Consider the following 25,844-nt stretch of genomic DNA (forward strand, 5'->3'; position numbering starts at 1 on the left):
GCCGGAGCGCGGGCAGAGCGGGTACCTGGGCTGCTGGCGGCTCCTGCCGGCTGGTTCTCCCACCAATCGTCTCCAAGATCGTCTGCCATCTCCACGCGGGACACGACGTGGGCCGGCCACTACGGAAAAGCAGCTGGCGGCGGGCACGCGCGCTGTCTCCCAGCCCCGGGCGGCGCTGTAGCACGCGGAGCCGCTCCTCAGGCAGTGTCGCCTCCGCCCCGCCTCCCGCAGTTTCCACACCGGTGCTCCTGGGCAGGCTCCTCAGGGAGACTCAAAAATAAATCCTCACAAAAGCACAAAGTCGGGGAGACACATAAGCAAAACGAAACAAGAGAGTATTATGTTTTTAAATGAGTTATTTCAAAACTTGATGTTTAGGTTTTATTTTCGCTGAAAAGATATTGTCGAAAGTGCGAAACAGGATGCTAAGACAAGTTTTCTCTGCTCTGTTTCAAAGAACTTGAGCCGCGGGACCGGACCCGAGCACGTGGGTGTGTTTTCGTTTGTGTGTCAGTGTTTGGGCGTCCTTGTACGACTGTGTGTGTCCAGTTTGCTCTTATAAAAGGTGCACCAAAGTTCATGGTCATGCGTGTTGAGTCTGTGTTGTAGATGTGAGTGTTGCTGTTTTTATACGATACGAGGAAAGAAAATGATGGGTCACAAAGGGCTCGCCCACAAAGACTCCAGTTGTCCGGGAGGGTTTAGAGTCGACTCTGCCACCCCGTTTCCGTTGTGTTAACCCCACCACCCTGGTTTTGTGAAACAAGGGGAAAAGAAGGGAGCCCGCTGCTACCTAACTGTAGGTAAGAGACCTACAGTGCCGCTTGTCTCACTGTCACGATGAAGTGGCAGAGATGATCAAGGAAAAGTGCTGGCCCAGCTGTAAAATAAGTGTGGACGTTATTTTTCAAGACGATCTTTGTACATAGTGGCGTAAAATCATAGGGTAAAAACGTATTAAATACAGGCAATGTGCCTGGTATTATACTTGGAGTAGTGGTTTAAAGATCTGTAGGATATGATCTCGCCTTCCAGTTTATCACCAACTTTTATTCAAGTCTAAACTAATGAGAGGGTATATCCTCGGAAATTATAAAGACCAGGAATCCTAATCTGAAGAAGACAGGATTAGTCAGTTATTAGCGAAAAAATACCCTGCTTAACCATCAGAAGCAAAGTGAATGTAATTACCAGTCAGGAATCCTTGACATGTAGGGAATCTGTGGTGTTCCACAGACCATGGTGTTTCTGGGGGCAAGACAGTCAGAAGCTAATGAGGATATTGATTGATTTACATAACAACAGAAACAACACAATCAAGAACTGGTGAGCACTTCATAAGTTATACAGATGTTTAATCACTATGTTCACTTGAAACTAATATTGTATGTCAACTGTAATTGAAAAATAAAAAATTATTTAAAACAAAAACAAAAACTGTTGAGCCAAAGGCAGATGTCAACTGCCGCTGGGAAAAGCATGATCTCTGGACCTGTTTGCAGATATAAGCCAGTTCTTAAACCCAGAACCCATTGACTAAAGGGAATGTGGATCCCTCTGAGGAAGTTCTTTGCAACACAACCAATATATACAATGTATACTCATAGCTTTTCCAACAGAACCTATGTCCGTTTTTCAGAGTAATTATGCACAGGGGAAATAGAAGATGTCCAGCTCTTTCAAGGGATGTGGGATACAGGGCGAACTACATTGATGCAGGGAATCCAAACTGCCACCAAAACTTCCTGTTAGAGTGGGGCGTACGGGGACCGAGTGATAGAATCCTGGCCCAAATCTGTTTCACGGGGCTCCAATGGATCCATCAACTTATAGCCATCTCTCCAGTTGCTGAGTGCATAATTGAGATGGGTATACTTAGCAGATGGTAGAGCCATCACATTGATCCACTGACCTATAAAGTAAGAACCTGTAGGGTAGGAAGGGCCAAGTGGAAGCCTCTAAAACTGCCTCCCCAACTCCCTTCCATGGCAAAGATAATAAACCAGAAGTACTATCTCACTCCAGTGCAATTGCAGAGATTAATGCCAACCTAAAAAACTTGAAGACTGCAGGGAGTTTGGTTTACCACTGTGGTCCCTCCAAAACCAGATGGATCATGGCAAATGATGGTGGACAAGTGTAAATTTAATCAAGTGGCATCTTCAATCTTAGAGGCTGTAACAGTATATCTTTGGTTGAACCAATCAACACAGCCCCTAGTACTTGCTGTGTGATTTTAATCTGGTAAAGGCTTGCTCTTCGTATTCAATTCCTATCAGGAGAGAAGATTAAAAATGGTTTGCTTTCACTTGGGAAGATTCAGTTCATATTCATTCAAAGCTGTGAATGCTTTCCTATGAACACTCTCAAGCCTAGTTAACTCTCCTGCTCTTTGTCATAATGTAGTTCAAAAGGACTTTGATAATCTGACTCTTCTTCAAAACGTCATACTGTACCATTTTATGGATGACATAGGATTAATTGGATGTGGGGAGCAGAAAATGGCAAGTGCTTTGGGTGCCCTAGTAAAATGCACACATGCCAAAGGGTGAGAGATAAATTACAAGTGTTCAGGGGTCTGCAACAATGATCACATTTTTGGGAGTCGATATCTGAGACATGCCTGGGTATCCTCTTCAAAGTAAAGGAAAAGTTACTGCCTCTTTTATCTCCTACCACTAAGAAATAGAAATAGTATTTTGTGCACCTCTGTGGATTGTACAGATAGCCTATGCCACACATGAAAATACTTCTCTAACGTGTTTATCAAGTGAGTCAAAAGGCAGCCAGTTTTGAGTAGGGTCAGGAGAAGAGGGGGCTTGGCAGCGTGTCCAGGCTGTGATACAAGCTGCTTTTCCACTCAGTTCATAATGATGTGCTAGATCCCAAGGTGCTAGGTGATAGGTAATGATACTGTGTGGAATGTGACAGGACCTAAAAAGAGAATCATAGCACAGACTCCTAGGGTTCTAGGGTAAGGCCATGCCTACCACAGCCAAACCATTCAGAAAGCGCCTACTAACGTGATACTGAGCTCTAGTAGAAACTAAGCATTTGACTATGGGACATCAAATGGTTATAGGACCAGAGTTGCCCTTCAAGATGTGGGTTTTGTAAGGTCAGGTGTACATAGCAAGAGTCCATTGCACAATAGAAACGGTACACATGAGGGCACAGATGGCCTTGTCTGTTGCATTCCTCAGCTCACACCTATGGCCTCATGAGGTGTTCCCGATGACCAGCTGATGATGGAGGAGAATACTCAAGATGAGTCCGGGCTTGGTATGTTGGTAAAGCTAAAGATGGACTGCTGTTGCACTATGGTCCCACTCAGGGAGGGGCCCTTAAGGACAGTGGTGAAAAGAATACTCTAGTGGGCAGAGCTTCAAAACATATTTAGTCATCATCTTTGAGTGGACAGAAAGCTAATCTGAGATAAGGATTAACACAGTCTTGAGCAGTAGTGAATGGTGTGTTTCAGTGGGTCAAGGGCCTATGAGATATAATATTTAAAATTCAACAGAAAAGACACCTGGAAAGAGGCATGTGGAGAAGACCTAAGGGAGTGGGCAAAAGTGTGTGGATCTTTGCCCCAGGTCTAGGTCCACCAGTGATTATCTATGACAGATGAGACATTGAACAACCATGTGGACATATGTCAGATTGTTTCCCAAAGGTGGCCAGCAATATATCCTATCCTGTATGCTTTTCCTACAATGTGACCTTAGCACTCCTCCCATTGAGTGGGGAGGTCTGCGTTCCCTTTCTTTGAACCTGGGCAAACCTTTATCACCTCAGCGAATAGACTATGGTAACAAGGATATTCTGTGAACTCTGAGGCTAGTTCTTAAAAATTCAGTACATTTGCACGTGACTACCTCAGGATGCTCACTTGGAAACCAGGCATGATGCTGTGAGAAAGCCCAAAGGAGCCCACACAGAGAAATGACATGGAAAGAACATAGGTAAGTATTCTGGAGCACAGCCCAGTTGAGGTATCAGCTGACAACCAGCATCAACAGCTAGTCCTGTAAAATGAAGATGCCTCCAGATGATTCAAGGCCCAAGTTGTTGATTCACCCCGAGATGTGGTCCCAGATATCTGGGTGTAGAGTGAAACTGTCTCCACTACGTCCGCTCTGAATTCCTGACCCCCTGAGTTCATGTAAGAAAAAACCTGCTTGTGGACCTGCTGTTCCCCCTCTGGCTGTGAGAGGGAGCACTTGTTCCTTGGGGGAGCTGCCAGTTGCTGAAAGCATGCTCACCTCTAGCCAAATCTGGGTACCCTGCCTAGAGTGGCAGTGAATTTTCCCCGTCTCCCCACAGGGCCTGGAGAGGTCAGGTGGCTGAAGTAAAACTTAACTTTTGTGTATCTCATATCTTGAGTGTCTATGGACTCTGGAAAGATCCCTTCAGTTAGAGGAAGAAAAATCTGATCTTTACCTTCACCTTTGGAACCAGAAAATTGGCATGCAGATTGCATGCTTTTGCTTGAAGAACAGAGGAAATTCATTCTAGCCTGCACTTTGGGGTGATGGGGTGAAGGTGGAGTGTCTGGCAGGAGGGCTTAAGGTCCCTGGAAGGTAACATCCATTGACGTAGAGGAGGAGTGGTAAGTGGCAGTCCCCACAGTGGTCTGCAGTTTCCCTGGGACAGGCTGGGACTGGTGGTTTCTGACCCACCACAGCAGTGTTGTTCAGACTCCTTACCCATTTGGTAAACACTGTGGTAAACTTGGAGGTCAGGGAGGCTGCTCGAGATTGTTTCCAATTACCTCCTACATCACGGGTTATTCCTATTAACAGTGGTTTTCCCTTTAGTGTTTTATTATTTTAAATTGTGGCAAAACAAACATAGAATTTACCATCTTAACCATTTTTCTAACTGTACAATTCATTCACATTAAATGCTTTCACCATCACCACCACCCATGTCCAGAATTTTCTTTATCTTGTGAAATTGAAACTCTATACCCATTAAGCAATAGCTCCCCATTCCCACCTCCCCTCACCTCCAGACAACCACCCTTCTACTTTCTGTCTATGAATTTGACTAGGTACCTCAGCAAATGGAATCATACAATATTTGTCCTTTTGTGACTGGTTTATTTCTCTTAGCATAATGTCCTTCAGTTTCATCCATGATGTAACTTGTTTCAGAATTTTCTTCTTTTTAAAGGCTAATATTCCATGGTATGTATATACCATATTTTGTTTATCCAGTCATCCATTGATGGACACGTGTGTTGCTTCTACCTTTTAGATATTGTGAATAATGTTGCTATGAACATTGATGCTATGAACAAGTAGCTGTTTGAGTCCCTGCTTTCAAGTCTTTTGGGTATATACCCAGAAGTGGAAAGGCTGGATCATTTGGTAGTTCTATTTTTAATTTTTTGATGAACTTTCATACTGTTTTTCATAGTGGTTACCCAATTTTACATTCCCAAAAGCAGTGCACAAAGTTTCCAATTTCTCCACATCCTTGCTAGCACTTATTTTCTGTTTTTTTTAATTAAAGTTTATTGGGGTGACAATTGTTAGCAAAGTTACATAGATTTCAAGTGTACAGTTCTGTAATACATCATCTATATATTGCATTGTGTGTTCACCACCCAGAGTCAGTTCTCCTTCCATCACCATATATTTGACTCCCTTTACCTTCATCTACCACCCTCATCCCCCCCCTTACCCTCTGGTAACCACTACACTATTGTCTGGGTCTATGAGTTTTGTTTCTTCATTTGTTTTTCTTGTTCTTTTGTTGTTTTATATCCCACATATCAGTGAAATCATACGGTTCTCGAACAAAGTGTCCTTCAGTAAATGTTTTTTAACAGTAGCCATTCTAATGGGTGTGTGGTAGCCCCTTTAGTTTTTTTGTTTGATTTTTTTTTAAAGATTTTTATTGGGGAATTGGGTGGATGGGGACAGTGCTGGGGAATTGGGGGGAAGGGGAACAGACAAGTTGCTGTCCTTTTGTTCTTCAGTCTAGTTGTGGAGGACGTTGCTTCACTGGCCCAAGTTGGCACCATCATTGCGCTCTTCCCGGGTGAGGCAGATCAGTCTCTGGCTTCTGGACGGCCGCTCACTGCAGCTGCTGGCTGCTCACGCTGGCTGCTGGCTACATACAGTAGCCCATGGCAACCCACTGCCACAGGGGCTGCAGCCTATGCCGTTGCCGGCAGCTCACGGCAGCCCAGCTCCAGGTTGAGCTGTTGTTCAGCATCTTAGCTGTGGAGGGCAGTGTCACTGGCCCTCATATGTGGGATCCAAACCGGGGCCCTCTGGCACCCCAGGCCAGTTCTTAGCCATTGCACCACTTGGCCGGCCCCCCTTTAGTTTTTAAAGCCATATATATATATATATATATATATATATATATATATATATATATATATATATATATATATATATATATATATATATATATATATATATATGCCATCGTATCTCCTAGGGGATATCACCATCACATTTGTCAATATAGTCTTCCGGTAGCTGGCTGCTTCTATTGTAAGGACAGTGACTAAGAAATAACTGAGCACTCGGTCACCACTCTCTTTTGAGGCAAGCTAGTTTCTGAACCCTCACTGGCAGTTGTTTGCTTAGACAGTTGACAACTTTTACCTCTTGCCTTGAGGCAATATGGTGAATTAGCTCAGAGAGTGGACTGGGAAGCCAGACATCTGGGTTAAAATCCTGGCGTTGTCATTTATTACATCTTGGACAAGTTACTATACCTCAGTTTCTTCAGCTTTAAAATGGAGCTAATAATAAGATTTATGAGTAGTAACTAAATGAATACATAAAAACACTTAAAGCAGTTTCTGATACAGAGTTGATGCTCAGTAAATGGTAGTAGCAATTGTTAACCCTCCAGGCCACACCCTACTACTACTGTAGAAGGCAGTTACCATATCTCTTACTATTTTACAGGTGCAAAGCTAAAGTTTAGTAATTTAGTAAAATTTAGTAATTTAGTAAAGTTTAGTAAAAAGTAAAGTTTAGTAGAGGTTAAGTAATTGACTCAAGATGACACAGCTGGTAAAAACAGGAGCTGAGATTTGTTCTCTGAATCTGACCCCAGAGCCCTCTCCTAACGTGTTCTATATTGGTGACTCCAGTTTGGCAGAACAAATGACAATGACAGCATTGTTTCTGATGAGGAAAGGCAACTATTATTAGTAGTAGGCAGTTGGAGATTGGTCAGCGTTCCATTAGCTTTCCCCATTGTGTCTCTCATTCCACAAATGGAGATCAGATGTGAGCCACTGCTGCCAGCCACTCACTTGTCAGATGAGAACTCAGTTGGCCTTGCTCATTACAAAATTAATTTTTAGGTCTCGGTGGAGTTAACAAGGCATGTAAAATGTAGGTCTCCATAAGATTCATAAACTTTAATTTAGAAGTGCTTTTGATTTGAATAAAAATCTATTTTTACTTGCAGTAAGATAGCAAAGAAAAACTAAGAATCTCTGGAAAGGCTCTGGATGCCTCAAAGGAAAATGTGATTAGATGGCCCTGTGTTTTAGTAACACACATGAGAGACGTCTGAATAACTTGTTAAAATGGGATGATGTGCCTCACTTTTTATTTAAATTCCATTACACCTATCTTCGGGAATTAGCAAAAAAAAAATTCTAATAAAAAATTATAAACTACTATTTTACATCATAAAGAATAACTTGTTTGAGGATAAAACTTATCCTGACACAAATATTGGTTTTAAAAAGGAAAGAAAGCATCAGAAATTCTGTGTCACTCTTTGTAAAAGAAAGATAGCCCTAAGGCTTACTCCATAGATATTTTTCTTCTTCATAATCTGGCATGAGCGTGAACATTTGAATTTTTAGAGTCACAGGGACCATTAAGGAGAAAAACTTTTCTGAACTATAGTAAAACATGATTGATTTATACTCTGTTGGCGCTGTATATTTGGAATGAGTTGTAATTCCATATGGATTGGGATGACATTTACCTTTGCTGTATCTATGATGAAAGGATTTGTTAAATAAATTCACACAGAAAGTAAAGGAGGAGATTTTAAAGCTACTTAATAATTTTTGTCTGCAAATAGTGCTACTAATTTTAAGTTGGTGTTTTTTTCTCCCTCTTATTACAGAGACCACCAGGTCTCTCTCGAGGCTCATGGCTCCACCTGTCATTTTCCTGCCAAATGCCCAGCTGGAGCATAGGCATCTCCCACTGTCAGGTCAAATCCCACAAGGCTCTAAATAAATTGAGTGTCTTCTCCTTTTCTGCGTGAAGCAGGCTTTGCTGGTGGACTACCCATTTCTGTCAGTGGCACCATCCCTCTTCCACTGTATTAATGTGAAGAAACCACCTTTGGGTCAAGCTTTCTTCTCCCTCACAAGGCCATCCTGGGATTGCCCCCAAGTTCAGTTCAGTCTTGCAACTCTCTCTTCAGTTTTCCATTCTTCATTCCATTTCCTAGCCCTTGAAATAACTCCATTGCTTTGCAGTCCTGAAACCCTGATATCCAGCCTGACATCTGATTCTCACTCTTGAGGTTTGGTTAGGACCCTTCACCATCAACCCCTTCTCCCATTCCTGGAGTATAGCTGTTTAGATCTCCTCATTGGCTTTACTTACTTATATCTTAACTTCCCCAAAGTATCATCAAAATAAGTTTCCTAAAATAGGTATTTTCTTGCCATTTTCCCATTTAAGAACATACAATGTCTTCTTATTGCATATTAGATAAAATACAAATGTCTCTTCCCTAATATGTAAAGTCCTGCATCACTTGACCCTCTTTTGGTTATTAAATCAGTAAATCAGTTTCCTTTACTAGTCCTTGAGTAGATCAGAGGATCTAGTTAGGCATTTCCCTTCTCTAAGCCTCCCTGCCCCTCACCCTACCCCAGGACACACACACACACACACACACACACACACACACACACACACAGAGTTTCCCTCTCTGTGTGTATTAGAGAAGGAGAGGCTATTCTTTTGGGGATGCCCCATGTTCCATCCATCTAAATTCTATCAAATTAAAGATGATTTCTTTAAAAATTATCTCCAGGAAAACTATCTGAGACTGTTTCATCCCACAGTGAGTGTCTCTTGGAATATATAATCTTCTGTATAACCGTGGAATCCCAGAGCTGGCTTCAGTCACACCTCAAAGTGAGTTTAGCACTGCCTCCCACAGTGACCTTGAGAGATGCGTTCTTCCCTCAAACCTGGTACCAGGCCAGTGCTCTGTGACGGCTGTGGATGCAAAGATGAAACAGCAAGGTGCCTGTTCTCAAGAAGCTTACACTCTAATAGGGGAGACAGACACAGTTCATTACAAAGTAGGAAAGGTGAAGGGACAGAAGACGGTGCAAGACAGGGTGGTGAAATGGGAGAAAGTGACTAAATCTGAGCAATAGGGAAGAGGAAGGGTGCTTGCGCTGTGCCATGAGGGGTGAGGAGGAACTATTCAGCAGACAAGTCAGAGAGAGCATTCCCAGGGAGGGAGCTGCACAGAATGGGAATGATCTTTCTCTTTCTGAACTTCTCCAGCATGTATGTATCCGTTGGCACCATGCCACCCTGTACTTGTTTGCACATTCACCTGGAAATCAATTTCTTGTTTAACAAACATCTTGATATCCTCCAAACGAAAGACACATTTTTTTTTAAGGAAAAAGGGTCATGTTTTCTATCGCTTTTGTGCTCCTCACATTTGTTTATAATATCAGGTACAAAGTATGGGCTACTTTGTTTGGTTTTAACATAAAGAGATACTATAGACCCATTGTCATGATGGATTTGCCCTGCTTGTCCAGCATTCAGAATTCTAACCATTTAGTCCTTCATGCCTCTGGTCTCCTGTATCTATCCATCCTTCTTCCATTTACTTCTGTCACCAATATTGTGTACCCAAGATGACTGGTCCATTTTATGAAAGTCTTTGCCTGTGGAATGAAATAATATTAATTGGTCTAGATGGGAATGAAAGCTGTGGTCTTGAGTTTCCAGGTTCAATGTTAAATGAGTGAGCTAACCAGTCACACACTGGTGCTACATGCTTCCTTGTTGAATGATCTGAATAATCCCTTTATAGTATTCTAGACATGATAGGTTATGATCAACCTGAGCTTGACAAGTCATCGCAAAAGAATCCTTTCCTTATCAGTGATGCTTATGAAGACCCGTAGGACCTTGAAACAGCTCTGCTTCTGCTCTTTAGCTCCACTCACCATAGCCCCTCAAACCATTTGGCTCTCGTGTGGTAACGTGAAATAGAGTATTCGAAGGCTGTGGGAGAAAGAAAGCTCTGTGGCAGTTTTTTTCTTTTATGATAGATATGACAGATGCAACAGCTAATTGTCCCCTAATATCTGTTCTCCCTTCTTTCATATTAGTAGAACTCTTCATTTTTTAGCTGGGCATGTGGTTACCCTGAATTAATATTCAATTTCCCACCCTCCCTTGCAGCTCATTGTGGCAATGCGACTAAATTCAGAGCAGTGGGATGCGGGAGGGAGTGATATAACCAACTGCTGGGTTGAGTCCTTTAAGAAAGGAGCATACTCTTCCCTTCCTGTTTGTCACCTTCCCACTGGCTGGAATGTGGCTGTGAAGGTTAGCTAGCTTGGACCTTGGAGATGGGGCACCATCTTCAGGTAGAAGGGTAAAAAGGTACAGTAGTCCCCCTTATCAGTGGGGAATAAGTTCCAAGACCCCTAGGGGATGCTTGACATCACAGATAATACTGAACCCTATATATATTACATTTTTTTCCTATGCACACATACCTATAATAGTGTAATTTATAAATTAGGCACAGGAAGAGATTAACCACAATAACTAATAATAAAATAGAACAATTATAACAATATATGTAATAAACGTTATGTGACTTGTGGTCTATCGCTTTGATAACTGAGACTAAGAGGCTACTAAGTGACTAAAACGTGGGTAGTATATATAGCGTCCATACATGGGACAAAGGGATGATTTTCATCTGGGGCAGGACAGAGCAGCATGCTGTGAGATTTCATCACGCTACTCAGAATAGTATGCAATTTAAGACATATGAATTGTTTATGTCTGGAATTTTTCATCTGATATTTTTGGACTACAGTTGACTGCAGGTAACTGAAAACACGGGTGAGACTGCGGACAAGGGGGACTGCTTTAGAAGGAAACTGGGGCCTTGCCTGGAGCTACCACGTGAATCCTAGACTACTTATCTTCAGAGTTGTAATGTCAGAGAGAAATAAGTGTCCTGTTTAGGCTAAGATTGTTGTAGGTCTTCGTTTCCTCTATAATTAATACATTGGGGGACAAAAACGTTATGAGGTTCAAACTGTCCGCAGAGTGTTAGGAACAAGATGAGAAACATTCTTTTAAACATATTTAATAAGACTTTTCAAATCAGTACAAAAATTTAAATACAAAAATGATTTGCTATTGACAAGTCTCAAATCTATCATGGAAACTCGAAAAAGTCACCAGTCTATTCCCCATTCATGGTATTCTGTAAGATATTTGAGAACAATCACCCACTACAGACATTCTTTTCCCCCATGGGATGTCACGCTGCTTAAAACTCTGTATTTAAATAACAATAATGCCAGTTGGGTCCATTTCACATGGAAAAGTTCTAGTTAACTTTGAATTAAATAGGGGTTATAGTACTATCCCTAGACTTTAGAGCATGCAGTTGTTTCCTCTGCTTTTACACTAATGTGTTAACGTGATGTGCAACACTCAAAAGAGAAACACAGACACATAGATAATTATTTAAAACTCTTTTTTAAATTAAATGGAGTCATTCATTTAGCTCTGAGATTAGCACCATTGTAGAATACACAGTATCTGGCATAGATTTTGCTCCTCTCCTATCTAAAAGTTAGAAGCATATGCCCGATAATATACATACATGCACAGACACACACACAGACACACACACACAGACACACACACACACACACACACACACACACATATAGGCAATTGAGTAACAACCAATAAATAAGTTGGTATTTTGGAAAGTGAAATTTGGTTTTAACTAAATAGGTACTTTCTCTCTTATGTGGTAGAAATAAAAAGCCCATACATGTACAGATAAATACAGTTTTACAGATCAGCTGACCTGGCTTGCTTCCAAACCATTTCAATGCAGCTGTTCAGCAGAAGGAACCGAATGGATCCATATTGGCCCCATTGTCATCAGCCCCAAACCAGCATCCTCGAAGACCATCCCAAAGGATATTTGGCAACATACATGCTGTCTGCTTTGAAAAATGAAAGTTGGGTGGGACATTTTTTGACGGGAAAATTTTGTCATATAATTAGCAGTGAATAAGAAATGCTGTGGCAATTAACTCATTTCTGTTTTTCAGAAATTGAGAAGACATGGTGCTCCTATACCATATAAGAGAACAGACGTATTAGACTGAAGATAATTTTCTTGATGGTTAAAATGATTCAGATTTCACATAGACACATTTCCATATACCGTATTTATTTGTGTAATTTCCCATCTGTAACTATCCCCTCAACTCCTCACTCTTCGTTTTGAGGAAAAGACACAAGATTCCACCACCATAACCCCACATTACTTCCCCCAGTGGCTTAGAATGTCAGCAGTAGACTCATAGCTGACTGGAAATGCTTTGCCTGTGTTTTGAGACCAGATTTAAATGCCCAAAGCAGTCAGTATGTGAAAGCTTGTGAAAGCTTGGAAAAATATTTATTGTTCTCTTTAAACTTGTATTGGCTCTTTGAGTAAGGGGTGACATGAAAAGCATGGGCTGTCGTCACCCTTGACATTACAGATAGCTCTTCCACAGGTTGCTTCTAAAGAAACAGTTCTTTTCCTACAGTTTTAGTACCTACACCAGGAAGCAGTACATTCATTTTTAAATTCAAAACTTCAGAAATTATTTTTTCAAAAAAAATATTTTTCTGTGTAATTCTTTTACACCCACACATAAATGTTGGATTGGATTTTGGAAAGTGATTTTGGAACCTCAGCTGACAAACCAGTTTGCATGTGCATTACACAGGGAAATTTCTTTGAAATTCAATGGTTCAAAAAAAATATTGATATCCCCTGAATGGATGAAACCTCATTGTAGTCCTCTGTGTGTGTAGGCAAAGGAGATTTTTATATGCATGTAAACATAATAACTGCTATTGATAATGAATATTCCACAAAACTGGAAAGTCATGGGGAGAGACCATTATTTATTTATTTTTCCTTATGACTTCCAGGTATTTATATTAGTTGGGCCATAGTGGAAATTACACAGAGAGAAGAAAAAAGAAAATCAGAAAACAAACAAAAAGAACCTTTGAGGAATAAATGAGTTAATTACTGCCCATGTCTCTCAGCTGGCTCGTTCGCTCCTTGTGGGCCGCTGTTTTAATCCCCACAAAGGTGCCTTGCCCAGTGCTAGACACAGAGAAAGCACCGAGTAAATACACAGTGGTCAATTGGTTCACTTGTTCTCGTAGGGACACTACAATAGATATGCAATGCTGAGTGGGACTCCTGTTGCTAAAAGACACAGGAGAGAAACAGCCCTTGCATGAAAGCCCTCCAGTGGACCCCGTCCCTCACACCCCCACCGAAGCAGTAACACTGCAGAACGGGTCCCCCCCACACACATTCCATGGCAAATGATCTGCATAAACACAGGAAATTACGCAAGTAAATACGGTATGTAATTGTTATTATTGACATGTCTTTAAGCCACATTTATAGAGATTTTAAAGTAAACAAGATGAGTGAGTGACTTTCATTAGCTGTGATCTTTCATACTGAAATATTTTGACTGATCTGAAGAAGCAGGTTATCATGGAAGCACATAACATACAACAGCCAATATGACTCCAGTGGGTACAACACAAGTGTCAGTACTTATACAGAAATCTATCCCATCATTTTTGATTACAAGCCGCTGTGCAGAGCATACAACATGCATCGTAGTTTTTATTTGTACATGATGGTTCAAACTTTTCACTTAAATATAACTTTCCAACTATATAAATGTTTTGAAGCAACTATGGTTTTCATTCGGATTTTTTTGGCGCATCATTTTCTTCTATTAAATCTCTCTCTTTTTGTTCTCTTTTTTTACATGGGATACAATAAATATCCTGAAAAGGAGGAGTGGACATATTGCCCGGCATACAGTCCTGCAGCCTGTTCTGAGGGCATCTGGAGGAACACGCGGTCTCCGGGCCTGAGCAGCAGCACCGCACTCCCCGAAGCCTGGTCCAGGAAGCCCTTTTTGTACTCGTCGTATGTGTACATCATGGGCTCGTTGTTCTTGAACAGAGCAACCCACACGTTGCCCCCCTTGCAGTGAACGTGATATGCAAAGTAGTAGACGCCCGGGACCTCGCAGGTGAAGACGCCCGTCTGCGGGTTGTAGTTCTGTCTGCCGTTATAGAGCAGTTTGTCAAACTTCACCGGGGCCCCCACGGGTGGGAAAGGTGCAGTCAGCTCAGCGGTAAATGCAGGCATCTCGTAGGCTGGCCCTCCGTTCTTGCCTTTCTTAGCCCCATAGGCATGAGGGGGTTTCACTCCATCAATTCCCAGCCCCATATCTGGTAAATACTCTCCATGGGGAGGTGGTGTAGGGGGCATGGCAGCTGGGGGGCCTGGGGGCCCTGGAGGGCCTGGAGGCCCTGGAAGGCCAGGCTGGCCTTGAGGACCCAGGGCACCAGGCTTCCCGGGGGGGCCATGAAGTCCTGCTATTCCGGGCTTCCCTACTCCGGGGAACCCAGGGGGCCCTGGGAGTCCCGGTTCCCCTTTGGCACCTGGAATTCCAGGTGGTCCAATGGGGCCACTAGGGCCTGCAATACCTGGGATGCCTGGGGGGCCCTGTAAACCCTGGTCCCCTGGGATTCCTGGTTCTCCCTTTGGTCCAAGCAGCCCCGGGGCCCCGGGGAGCCCTGGCAAACCTTTGTGCCCAGCCTCCCCCTTGGGCCCCATGGGACCTGGCAAACCCCGTATGCCAGGGGGCCCTGCTTCACCAAGGAAACCTGGCTTTCCTGGGAAGCCCTGAAGCCCTGGCTCACCCTTGGGACCTGGTGGCCCCTGTGGCCCCACAACCCCACCTTCTCCTTTAGGTCCGGGAAAACCAATAGCACCTGGAGGGCCCATAGGACCTGGGATTCCAGGCAGGCCTGGCTCTCCTGGGGGACCCCCCAATCCAGGGGCTCCTACCGGTCCTTTCTCCCCTCTTGGTCCCAGAACCCCAGGAACACCCCCTACGCCCCTGTCACCTTTGGGTCCCGGGAAGCCTGGTTTTCCAACCCCTGGAAGGCCTGGGGGTCCTGGCAGCCCAGGCAGTCCTTGTTCCCCTTTGCCACCTGGAAATCCTGGCTGGCCAGGTATTCCATCCTGACCTGGTTTTCCAACTCCAGGCATCCCAGGAGGTCCTTGAACCCCTGGTATCCCAACCGGGCCTTGTGGCCCAGGTTCACCTGGAGGACCTGGCTTTCCCAGGGGGCCCTGGGGCCCAGGAAAGCCTGTCACTCCTGGCTTGCCCACTCCTGGAAGTCCGACAGGGCCGGGAGGGCCATGCATCCCTGGAGGACCCTTCAGGCCTGGCAGACCTGGCATCCCGAAGCCCTTCTCTCCTTTAGGACCCTGAAGGCCTGGAGGTCCTTGTGGGCCTTTGGGTCCTCGCTCTCCTTTTGCACCCGGTTGCCCTGGTAACCCTGGTCCACCTGGTTTCCCAATGCCAGGGAGTCCGTGAGGCCCGGGAGGTCCTTGTGGTCCTGGAATCCCCATGGGCCCAATTTCCCCTTTGGGTCCAATTTCACCTTTTGCCCCGGGCATTCCCATGGCTCCTGGCTTTCCTGGCATTCCAGGCATACCTGGCTTTCCAATTCCGGGATATCCCTGTGGCCCTGGTTTTCCTTTGACTCCAGGTATCCCATGACCTGGTAAACCAGGGGGCCCAGGTGGTCCTCTTGGGCCAGGCTCCCCACGGGGACCTTGCTCCCCTCGTAAACTGGCTAATGGTACTTCTACTGGGAAAGAGGAGAGAGAGAAAGAGAGAAAGATGGAGAGAGGGAGGGAAAAAGAGCGATGAATATTGATTATCCTTCCCTTCAAGAAAATCATGAAAATGATTACTTAGTTCTGGCACACTTGCCTATTATTTTATTGAGAGAAAAAACTAGGAGTAATGTGCTCATCTTCCAGGACTGTATGTTATCAATACTTAAAGGATAATCAAGCTGATCATTTCTTTGACATATTTGAGATAGCGTTTTGAGAATTTATATCTGCCGCTACTTTTATCAGCATTGGTTAAGTAAAAAAACCGCAAAAGTAATAAAGAAACATTTTCCCAAGTGTAAAACTTGGAGATATTATAGTGTGTTCATTGTAGAAAATGTAGAAAATTCAAAGAAGGATAAAGAAAAATCAGTTGCCTATAAGCCCACTACTCAGAGATAATCACTTGACATTTACATATATTTCCATCTCATGTGTTCTAGATATGTGTGTGTATGTAATTTAAACAATGTTGGAGCCATTCTCCATTTTTATTTTTTCTATTTTTTTACTACTTATTGTTATATTGTATTTTTCCATTTCCTTGATTTTTTATGGATTGTAATTTCTATCTAATGTAACAGAATTTATATATCTTAATACCTAGTAATTTGTTTACATAATTCAGTTATATGAAATAAATTTAGAAAACCCTTAATATTTAAAGATTCAAGATCTTTAAATGGAATTTTCAGAAAATAGTTTGGAAAATGCTGTCCGCACATTTAGGGAGGGTATCCTACATTTAGAGTAGGTCAAAAGTTAAATACCACAGTATGGAAACATCCCTTTAAGGCAATTTGTTTCCTTCAGCTGTTCTCTTTATATTTTATCTAAATTACTTTCCTGAATTCTTATATTTTATTATTTTTAAGATTTTTATTAAAAATATATCTCACATACTATAGTATATATAGTAACATACTATATTGTTTCAGGGGTACACCATAGTTATTCAACATTTATATACCATGATAAGTCCAGCAACCATCTGACACTGTACTTTGCTATCACAATATTATTGAATCTGTTCCCCATGCTGTACATTACATCCCTATGACTTATTTGTTTTATATCTGGAAATTTTGATCTCTTATTTCCTTTCACCTTCCCCCCCTTTTTAAATTTATCAATTACAGTTGACATTCAATATTATTTTATATTAATTTCAGGTGTACAGCATGGTGGTTAGACATTTATATAATTAAGGGGCTGCCTGGTAGGAGCTACAAAGTGATCCGCAGTTATTTGCTGCCTGTGGTAAACCTGCAGGCGTGTGGGAGAAGCCATGCTGAGAACCAAGGACAGCTGCCACGAATACCAGGCCTAGGGTAACTCCACAAAAAGCCAGGACACCCAGAGGCCTGCTGCCACCTGCCGGCTCCCTTTAGGTTCAGCTGCTGATAAAGCCTCATGCAATACACAAGTTGGGTGAGGCAGGGTCTCAGGGAGTCACTAGAGCAGGAAGAGTTGTGGTCACCAGGTTAATGTAGACTGTGGTTTGGTGCCAGTGCTGAGCCTGGAGTGACTTGGCAAAAGTCTCAGAGCGCAGTGAAGCCAGTCACTGCCTGCTTGGGGCCTGTGAACTTCGATAGTTTTCCAAGGGAGTACAATGAGGGTGAGCTGGTTGCTTGTGGAGAAAGTGCCTCCAGTGGTGCAGGAGTTGGGTGAGGCAGAGTCCCAGTGAGGCAGCAGGGTGGAGCTGCAGAGCTCACCAGGCCCTTCAGATTCAGATTTGGCCTGTGAGGGCAGGCTCAACACAGGAGAGATGGTGTCTGTCTGCTGGCTGCATGGGAGGAGGACCTCTTCACCAACAAAATGCTGACTGTTCTCCAGTCCTCCACCTGGAGTCACACAGTTCATTTTGTCCCCTCTATGTCTCCAAGGACCCCCGAGTCACTGTCCCTCCACTGGAGCCCAAGGCAAGGGCCTGCGAGACAGTGAGTCTGTGCATGGGCCCTTTAAGAGGACATCTGCGTTTCCCTCAGCTTTCTGTCATCTCACCCAAATGGTTGGAATCCCCACTATTTTTCATAGCAGATGTTTTGGGGCTCTTCTTTCCAGCACCAGTACTCTGGCCTGGAGAGTCTGGTGTGGCGGGCTGGGGTCCCTGGCTCCTCCAGGGGGAACCTCTGCAGCCAAGATACCCCTCCTGATTTTCAACTGCCACAGGAAGGTTTGGGGTCTGTTCTGTGTCTCTGCCCCTCTTACCATTCTCGGTGTGGCTTCCATATATTTTTAATTATAGGACCTCTGTTCGGCTAGACTTCAGGTGGTTCTCCAGGTTGATTGTTCTATCATTTTAGTTGTAATTTTAATGTATTCACAGAAGGATGCAGGGACAGTGTTTATCTACTTTGCTAACTTGGATCTCCTTGTCCTTGATTTTTTAATATAATAATATATGGCAAAAATACTTCCTCTTGTGTGAAAATGCAGTACAATGTGGACTTGGGGAGGAATTGGAGCATTTTATTTTGTTTGTGATGTAATAATAGCATCTTCCATATCCGTCCTCTAGAGTCAAATAGACTTGCTTACTTTCTTTACTGTGCTATAGGATTTACTAACCCTCAGATATTTGTTCTTTAATATGTTTTTTTCTCATTTGCAAATTTGGTTTTTAAATGGGAGAAGTGAATAAGATATTTTAGGGTTTTAGAATGATAAACAGTATGAATATGAAGTAGAGCTGGGATTAGGAGCTAGAAGCACAGCTTCTCTTCCTGGCCTGGGAATGAGATCTTGATTGGGTTAGTTAAGCCGTTAGCATCTCTGCTTGCCTACCTATATAGCCAGAATAATATACCCACACTGTAAAATTAGATAATGTATATGAAAGGTGTGATGCTTTCTCGAACTGTTATTGAAATACAAGCATATATTATTATAAATGATTATGCTACACCTTGCAGAGAAACACAACTTTGGATCTCCGATTGCTACTGGGAGTAATGGATAACACAAAAAAATGGAATTTATGGTCCCAAAGTCTTATTTCAACCAATGGTCACATCTTAATCCTGACTATTATATTTTGCACTGAGCTACTGTCAGTGAACAAAATAAAACCACAGAACTCATATTCTTCCCAAATTCCCTGATTGAAATCTGGTACTCATGTGAATAAGTACAGGAAATGCCAAAAGCCAGGCAGGCCATTCAAGAAAGGAAGGAAAACAAATGGCCGAGATAATACCCCCTGTGGAATATCAGTTCCTAAAGAGAAGAAAATTGGTAATACTTCTTTTATGCTAATAGTTATTACAAGAATAGTATTCAGGCATGCTACTTCTAAGCAGTGAATTGTGTAGCTACTATATCAAGGTCGTGTCTAGGGCAAAGTCACGTCTTATTAATCAGGAATCCCCAGTGTCTAGCACAGTGCCTGGAACTTACTCTGTTCTTACTTAGGGTTTGTTGTGAGACCAGTTTTAGCAACTTAGAATTCTTATGGAGTTTTATAGTGTTTACTTAGCACTTTTACTTACCTTGTGTCATTGATCCTCTCAACAATCTTACTTTACAGATGAAGAACAGTAGTTTCAGAGAGGTTAAATGACTAGGTCTCCCTCATTTCTGGCCTCCAGGCCTCTAGGCCTCTTACTGCCAAAGCCAATAATTCTCCAGAAGTGAAGGTTCCTGCTTTTGCAGGAACCAGAGAAATGGCCTCCACTTCCTCAAAGGGAATTGCTACTCTGATGTATTGGGCTGTCGGGCAAGTCATGACTGTTTTTCTATGTTTTTCAGTGCAAAAATGCATCATGACTTTCCCGACGACCCAATAGTACCTTTCCTGCAAATGCTAGGTTTCCTAGAACTCCAAATAAATCAACTGAATTTATGAAAAAGTGTTGCTTACAGTAATTAGCATTTTGCAGGTGTTGAATAACTAGTAAACATGCCTAGAAAGTAGTGGGAGAGATTTTTCAGGTATGACCTCTAGATGCAGTCTATACTCCATAGTCTCCTTCTGTCGATTTATTGATTGACATGTGTAGGAACTTAATTAGAGCAGTCTTAAAACACTTGCATTTATCTAGTACCTGGTTCACAAAATACTTCTATGTGAGTATTGTTTAAACATAACAGGTTCTTACAACTTTGCTCTCCTAATTCAGAACACTGATGGTCGCCTTTCAATTTTTTCACTGCTTTGTCCCCCAGCATCTGGCCCAGAGCTTGACACAAAAATAGATGCTCATTAAATAATTGCTGGATATTTGAATAAATAAGTAATGAATGAAGAAATAGACTATTTTTTATTAAATATGTTTTCTGTCATTTGATGCTGTGAAAACAATAAAGCACCTCATAAAATAGTAATTTTTGTCTGTATATTTCTTTAAGACTTGAACTTTTCAAGGACAGAATTTGGAGTGCAGTAGGTATTTAATAAATGTTAGGAATGTATTCTAAAATAAAACATTCTGAAATTTAGCTCCCCGACCCCCCGATCTCATAGCTTAGGGTTCTGGAAAGCTGCTGTTCTATACCAGCCCAGGAGCATGACGTTACCTTTGCCTTTCTTGGGTGCTGCTTCCTTGCCCATTCTTGGCACCGGCTGCATTTCCTTCATATATTGGGGTAGATGTGGGTACTCTTTGCCATATTGCATGTGGGGCAGCTCCTTGCCCATGGTAAGGCCATCTTTACCCAGAGGTATGTGAGGCACTTGTTGGCCCAGGGGCTGATATTGTGGAATTTGCGGTGGGAGCTGAGGAGGAATTTGAGGCAGCGGCTTGATCCCATAGTAGGCACCTGCCTGGATGAGCCTGATGGAGCCCAGGGAAATGGTCAGCAGCACTCCCAGCAGCTGCAGCGGGCCAGGTGGCACAGCCATCACCTGCGGAAGGAAGGAATGCACCCACGTGGTGAAAACCTGCAGGCCAAGTGGTTGGAGTGTATTTAGAGACGAAAAAAAACAAAGAGACAAAAAAAGAGAAGACAGTCTTCATTATCAGAACTTCTGACTGGAAGACAAATGTAAAAGAAGACGTTACCTTTCAATAGAAAGCAAAGGAAACGCCATCGGAGAACCAGAGAAGAGTAGGATTTGTCAAATGAAGGCAATTGGTGTGACTATAGGTTATAGGAGAGACCACAAGTTGTCCCTAAATACCAATTCTGCCTTTTCCCCTGATTTTCAACTGGAACCGAGCAGCCTAGAGCAAAGACATATCAGCCAGCTGTGGCCTGTGACAAAGTTCTGGCCAATTGGATGTACCATAGTTGTGATGGGTGCAACTTCTAAGGAAGATCCTAAAGGGAAGTGGGCATGTTGTTGCCCATCATCCTTCCTGCCGGCTGGATGTGGATATGTTGCCTGGAAACAGACCAGACACCTTGGACCTTGAGGTGTAAGTTGGGCACTGAGGGTGGTAGAGCAACAAGCTAGAGAAACCTCAGCTCTGCTTGAACTTGGAGGCACCATATTGACCCTTAACTTTGGAATTTGTTTATGCAAGCGAGAAACAATGGTCTACCTTCTTTAAGGCACTGTTACCTTGGGTGTCACATATTTGCACTAAACTTAATCCTAACAGATAGAACATATTCTCCAAAAACAGGCAATCATGGTGGCAAGTCAGGCTTTGTTACTAAGTGCCAACATTCTACTCTCAATGGGAACAGTTGATAATTTATAGGCTTTATGCCACAGGCTGAGAGTTTTCATCTGCCAGATGCCCTTTGGCTGCCTTGGTGTGGTCACAAATAAATATAAATGTTAAAGAGCAAACAACAAAAACTGCAGAAGTCTGAATTGGAAAGAAGTTTCTTCGTGAGACAGTCCCAAAATGTCATTATAAAAACCACTATCATAATTATGCACATACAGGGATACCATTTCTTTCTTCTATTTAAATACTGTGAAGTCATTCATTTAGAATTGGGCTAATTGGTTCTGGAGTCCATTACAGTTTATCCTTTGCACTATTATGAAACAAAGTTTACAAAGCAAATTACTTGCATAAGTAAGATAGAGATGTTTAACTACTCATAAGAATAAACTGTTTTTAAGCCCTTTAATAACACCTTTTGCAAATTAGCAGTTAACAGAATAAATAGAAATGGGGCTTAGGTATCTGTTTATAAAAACTAGCTTGAAAAGCGCTCTCTGGAAATGCCCAGGACGAAAGACCCAAAAGCCCAGGGAACGGCAATGTTCGCAAATGACCACTAGAGGGCAGGCAAGTATGGTACACATTGAAGTCTTCAGTAACTCCTGTCCAGTACTAACATCAGATACTTTGCTTTCACGCCATAGGGACTTAATGCTGGAGAGGGCTCTGTGTGAGTGAGTGAGTGAGTGTTGAATGTGTGTGTGTGTGCGTGCGTGTGTGTGCGTGCGTGCGTGCGTGCGTGAGAGAGAGAGAGAGAGAGAGAGAGAGAGAGAGGTTTTTCACAATTTTTAACGTATCTTCTGGAAAGCTTAATTAAATAAACGTCTGTCTATAAATAATTTAATTTCCATTCTCCTGAGAGTTTGTTTTCTTTGCTTCTGCTTTACTTAATTCTGGAGCATAGTTTTCCATTTCCTAGAAAATGTGCGTTGACTTTGCAATATCTTATTCAAGAGTAATGCCAAGAGTGTAAATAGGCTACAGAAGAATTATTTAATAAGAAGCACCTAAGAAAATATTTAATTAAAGATACCCTACCACAAAAGTCACTGCTTTACAATTTTTTAAAATATACTAACTAATCATTTTTCCCCTTTGGGGGGAAAAAATGAAGAAACATCTGTAAGCAAAATGATTTATAAAACGTTCTCCATTTCATAAATCAGAATAGTCTTAAGAACTGTTTATTTCAAGTGTACTCTAAATAATTTATGTGCTGGTAAAATGGCAGAAGAGAGAAAGCTGTTGTTTTCTGTCCTTCTAAGAATGATTAATTGTTATAAACCATTTGGATAAAGCCACAAAATTAGTACTGAATTATACTCAATAATAGTCAAATTTATTTCATGTGAAAAAAGAACATCTGCTGTAAGTATTTAATGATAATTTATTTAGTACTTAACCAGAAACAATGCTAAACCCACTTAGAGATTACAAAGATGCCCTCAAGGAGTTTATATTCTTTTAGTAGGAGTGACAGATGTGTAAACTATTAATAAGTAGCAAGAATATCTGGAAAAAAGTTAATTTCTCTTCCATTTCTGTTCTCCACTATCTAAAATCCCTTCCTTTTGCATCAACAACTTCCCCATTTTTCCCATATTTTCCAGAGATGTTCCATGAATACGCACATACAACATACACCCCTTCAGAATACAAATTGTAGGATATTATACACACCGCTATTCCTTACTTTTTTCAACCACAAGAGCACAACGTCAGACCTTCTTTCTCATCTCAGTTTTGTATATCTGAACAGATTCCTTCAACTCCTTAATTTTTAAAAAATAAAACTCGATTGTTCCCTAAAGTGCCACCTGGCTCTAACAGCCAGGGCCTCAGGCAGTTACTAGAGAGCTGAAAGTGTTGATCCAATACCAGAAATACGTGGTAATACCTGGTAATGTATAAGCTGGGACTTCATTCTACCTTTGGGGATGAATTAATTTAATTATCAAGCCCTAAACTGGTGGTGATGTCTTTAATAATAAGCTAGCATGCTTGGCCTTTCACCCGTCCATCAAGTCAGTGGATGTGTTGAGTTATACTTAATAATCTTTAAACCAGGACAATCTAATGAAACACTGGAAAACTGGAAGGAAGCCAAATGCCTGGAAGAACACCAGTTGAATACCAACGGCCCAGTAGGATTGTGCTTTACTACAATTATTACCTCTCGCAGGCTTGGCCTTTCTCTCCCCAAAACCACCTCCTTTGGGCTGCCATCTGCCATTTCTCTGACTTTTTATTTAAGTAAACTTTGTTCAGATTTAACTTGAATATTTATATAGGAGCCCTGGTTAGAATTTACCGCTTGACTTATCCTTAATAATTTCCCTCTTGTCCCTGAGGGTATTTTTGGTGGTCAAAGTGGTTTGATGGTTCTCCCCGAGTCACTCAAAAGAACATTAGATGCATGTAACACTATACAAGCACCTGGCGGAAGAAGGAGTCTCAGAATTCCTGCTGGGAAGAAATGGCGAAGTGGGTTTTCTTGCCTTTTTTTGGGGGGTGGGGGTGGGGGGGTGGATGCAGAACACAATAATCTTTTGAGTTCTATTTGATTTTTTTAAATTTCTATTTGATAACGTGCGTGTGCGTATACCTAAACATAAACATGTATAATGTGTGTGAACACTGGCTCTTTGCCAGCCAAGCTGGGTTAGTGATGGACATCGTGTCATATGGGAAAAGCTTCCTAGCAGCCAAAAGACCTGGAGTTGAGCTGTATAATAGCTCTGTGATTCTCCATGTCTGTGACCTTGGGCAAGTCCCTTATCTTCACGAAGCCTCAGTTTCCTTACTTATAAAATAGAAATTCTAATCTCTGCCTCTCCCACAGAGCTGTTCAAGGACACAAATGATAATATGAATTCTTGGTGAGCTGAAAAGCACGATTCAAATTTAAGTTATTATGAATGGAGTGGGTCCAAAAAGACAAATCAAAACCAACTGAAATGTCAAAGATTCTCAAAGAAGGATATTCGCCAAAGTAAATGTGAAATGCAATAATGATAAACCTAATATGAATAAAACAACAATGGCTGTTAAAATGTACATGTTAAAAATGGCAAAAAAAAAAAAAAGGAAAAGAACAGCAGAACCAAGGCAGTTACTCATTGTGGTGTCAGAGTTGTCAATCCTAATCATTCTGAACAGCTGTAAATGGTTCCCTCTATTTGGGTAGGACTGTAGAGAGTTTCAGTTTCCTCATGTGACCTGTAATGTATGTAACAGAATAATGTGATATATATTATTTTAGACACTCCTCAGCATTTTATTTGTACATTTATCCTCATGAAATTTTAGCCTGCTGTCCAAAAGAATGCTTAAGTATTTAAAATTTCAGTCCTTGCCCTAAATCCAACTTTCCCATTCACACGGGGCTAGCACAGCATGTGTGCGCGCGCGTGCGCGCATGTGTGTGTGCGCGCGCGCGCCCACATGCGTGTCCATGTTGTGTGTGGTGTGGACACACCTCTCTTCTGCTCCTGGGCGCCCTCCCCTGCACCCCTGACCACCCCCTTGCACAGACTTTGTAGTTTCTCAAGGGCCTCAGGTTTACCACACGGGAAGCAAGGGCGAGTCAGGCAGGATCCTGCTGCTCCAGCGTTCCCCAAAATTGTCTTCTTAGCTTTTCCACGCCTCTCAGAGAAAAAATTTCTCCTCATTTCCATGTCTCAGGGCAATTCATTCATGAGATGTTTATGTTTACGTTTTATTTTAGAGATATTTATATTTAGGAATTGTTCTGGGTACTGGAGATAGACTGATATGGAGATGAGGTCCCTGATCTGACTGAACTCACGTTCTAGTGTGGGGAGACAGGGAATAAACAAGTTAAAAATACATTCTATCATTTGGGATTTGAGTTGCTGTGAAGAAAACAAAGCAGGGTAAAAGGGCTCGAGAATGACGTTGCGGTAGGAGACACTGTTTTGGAATGAATGGTGAGGAAAGACATCTCGGAGGAAGTAAATTTTGGATAGAGATGTGCGGATTGAAAGGTTTTTTTATCCCTCTTAAGACACAATACTGAAAAGTGGAAAGAGTCTTATTTATTAGGATGGTAGTTGTAGGTAGGTTTCACTAATGTAAACCCCTATTTCAAAACTTCATTTCTCATCTATGTCTAATCTCGTTTTGACCTCTTTATTGATTGTATTCTTTTTT

The 25,844-nt window shown here is 42.1% G+C and overlaps 2 protein-coding genes across 7 annotated transcripts in view; both read right to left on the minus strand.

Annotated features, from left to right (window-relative positions):
* Positions 1-205, minus strand: part of CMSS1 (cms1 ribosomal small subunit homolog) — a 345,852-nt gene extending 345,647 nt beyond the window's left edge. The window contains exon 1 of the mRNA XM_019648351.1: positions 26-205. Coding sequence (XP_019503896.1) covers positions 26-89 — 64 coding nt within the window. The 5' untranslated portion in view covers positions 90-205. The remainder of the gene's footprint in view (positions 1-25) is intronic.
* Positions 206-11,363: 11,158 nt separating this feature from the next.
* COL8A1 (collagen type VIII alpha 1 chain) overlaps positions 11,364-25,844 on the minus strand; it is a 148,070-nt gene continuing 133,589 nt past the window's right edge. For 2 of the 6 annotated variants that reach the window (XM_019648313.1, XM_019648314.1), the window contains 2 exons: positions 20,566-20,893; positions 11,364-16,016 (listed from right to left, as the gene is read on the minus strand). In XM_019648313.1, coding sequence (XP_019503858.1) covers positions 14,107-16,016; positions 20,566-20,890 — 2,235 coding nt within the window. In that variant the 5' untranslated portion in view covers positions 20,891-20,893 and the 3' untranslated portion in view covers positions 11,364-14,106. Of the gene's footprint in view, positions 16,017-20,565; positions 20,930-23,364; positions 23,439-25,844 lie in introns of those variants that run through there. The other 4 variants (XM_019648316.1, XM_019648318.1, XM_019648319.1 and 1 more) reach the window with 4 other exon arrangements.

The sequence above is a fragment of the Hipposideros armiger genome, unplaced genomic scaffold, assembly GCF_001890085.2.
Source record: "Hipposideros armiger isolate ML-2016 unplaced genomic scaffold, ASM189008v1 scaffold_125, whole genome shotgun sequence".
NCBI lineage: Eukaryota > Metazoa > Chordata > Mammalia > Chiroptera > Hipposideridae > Hipposideros > Hipposideros armiger.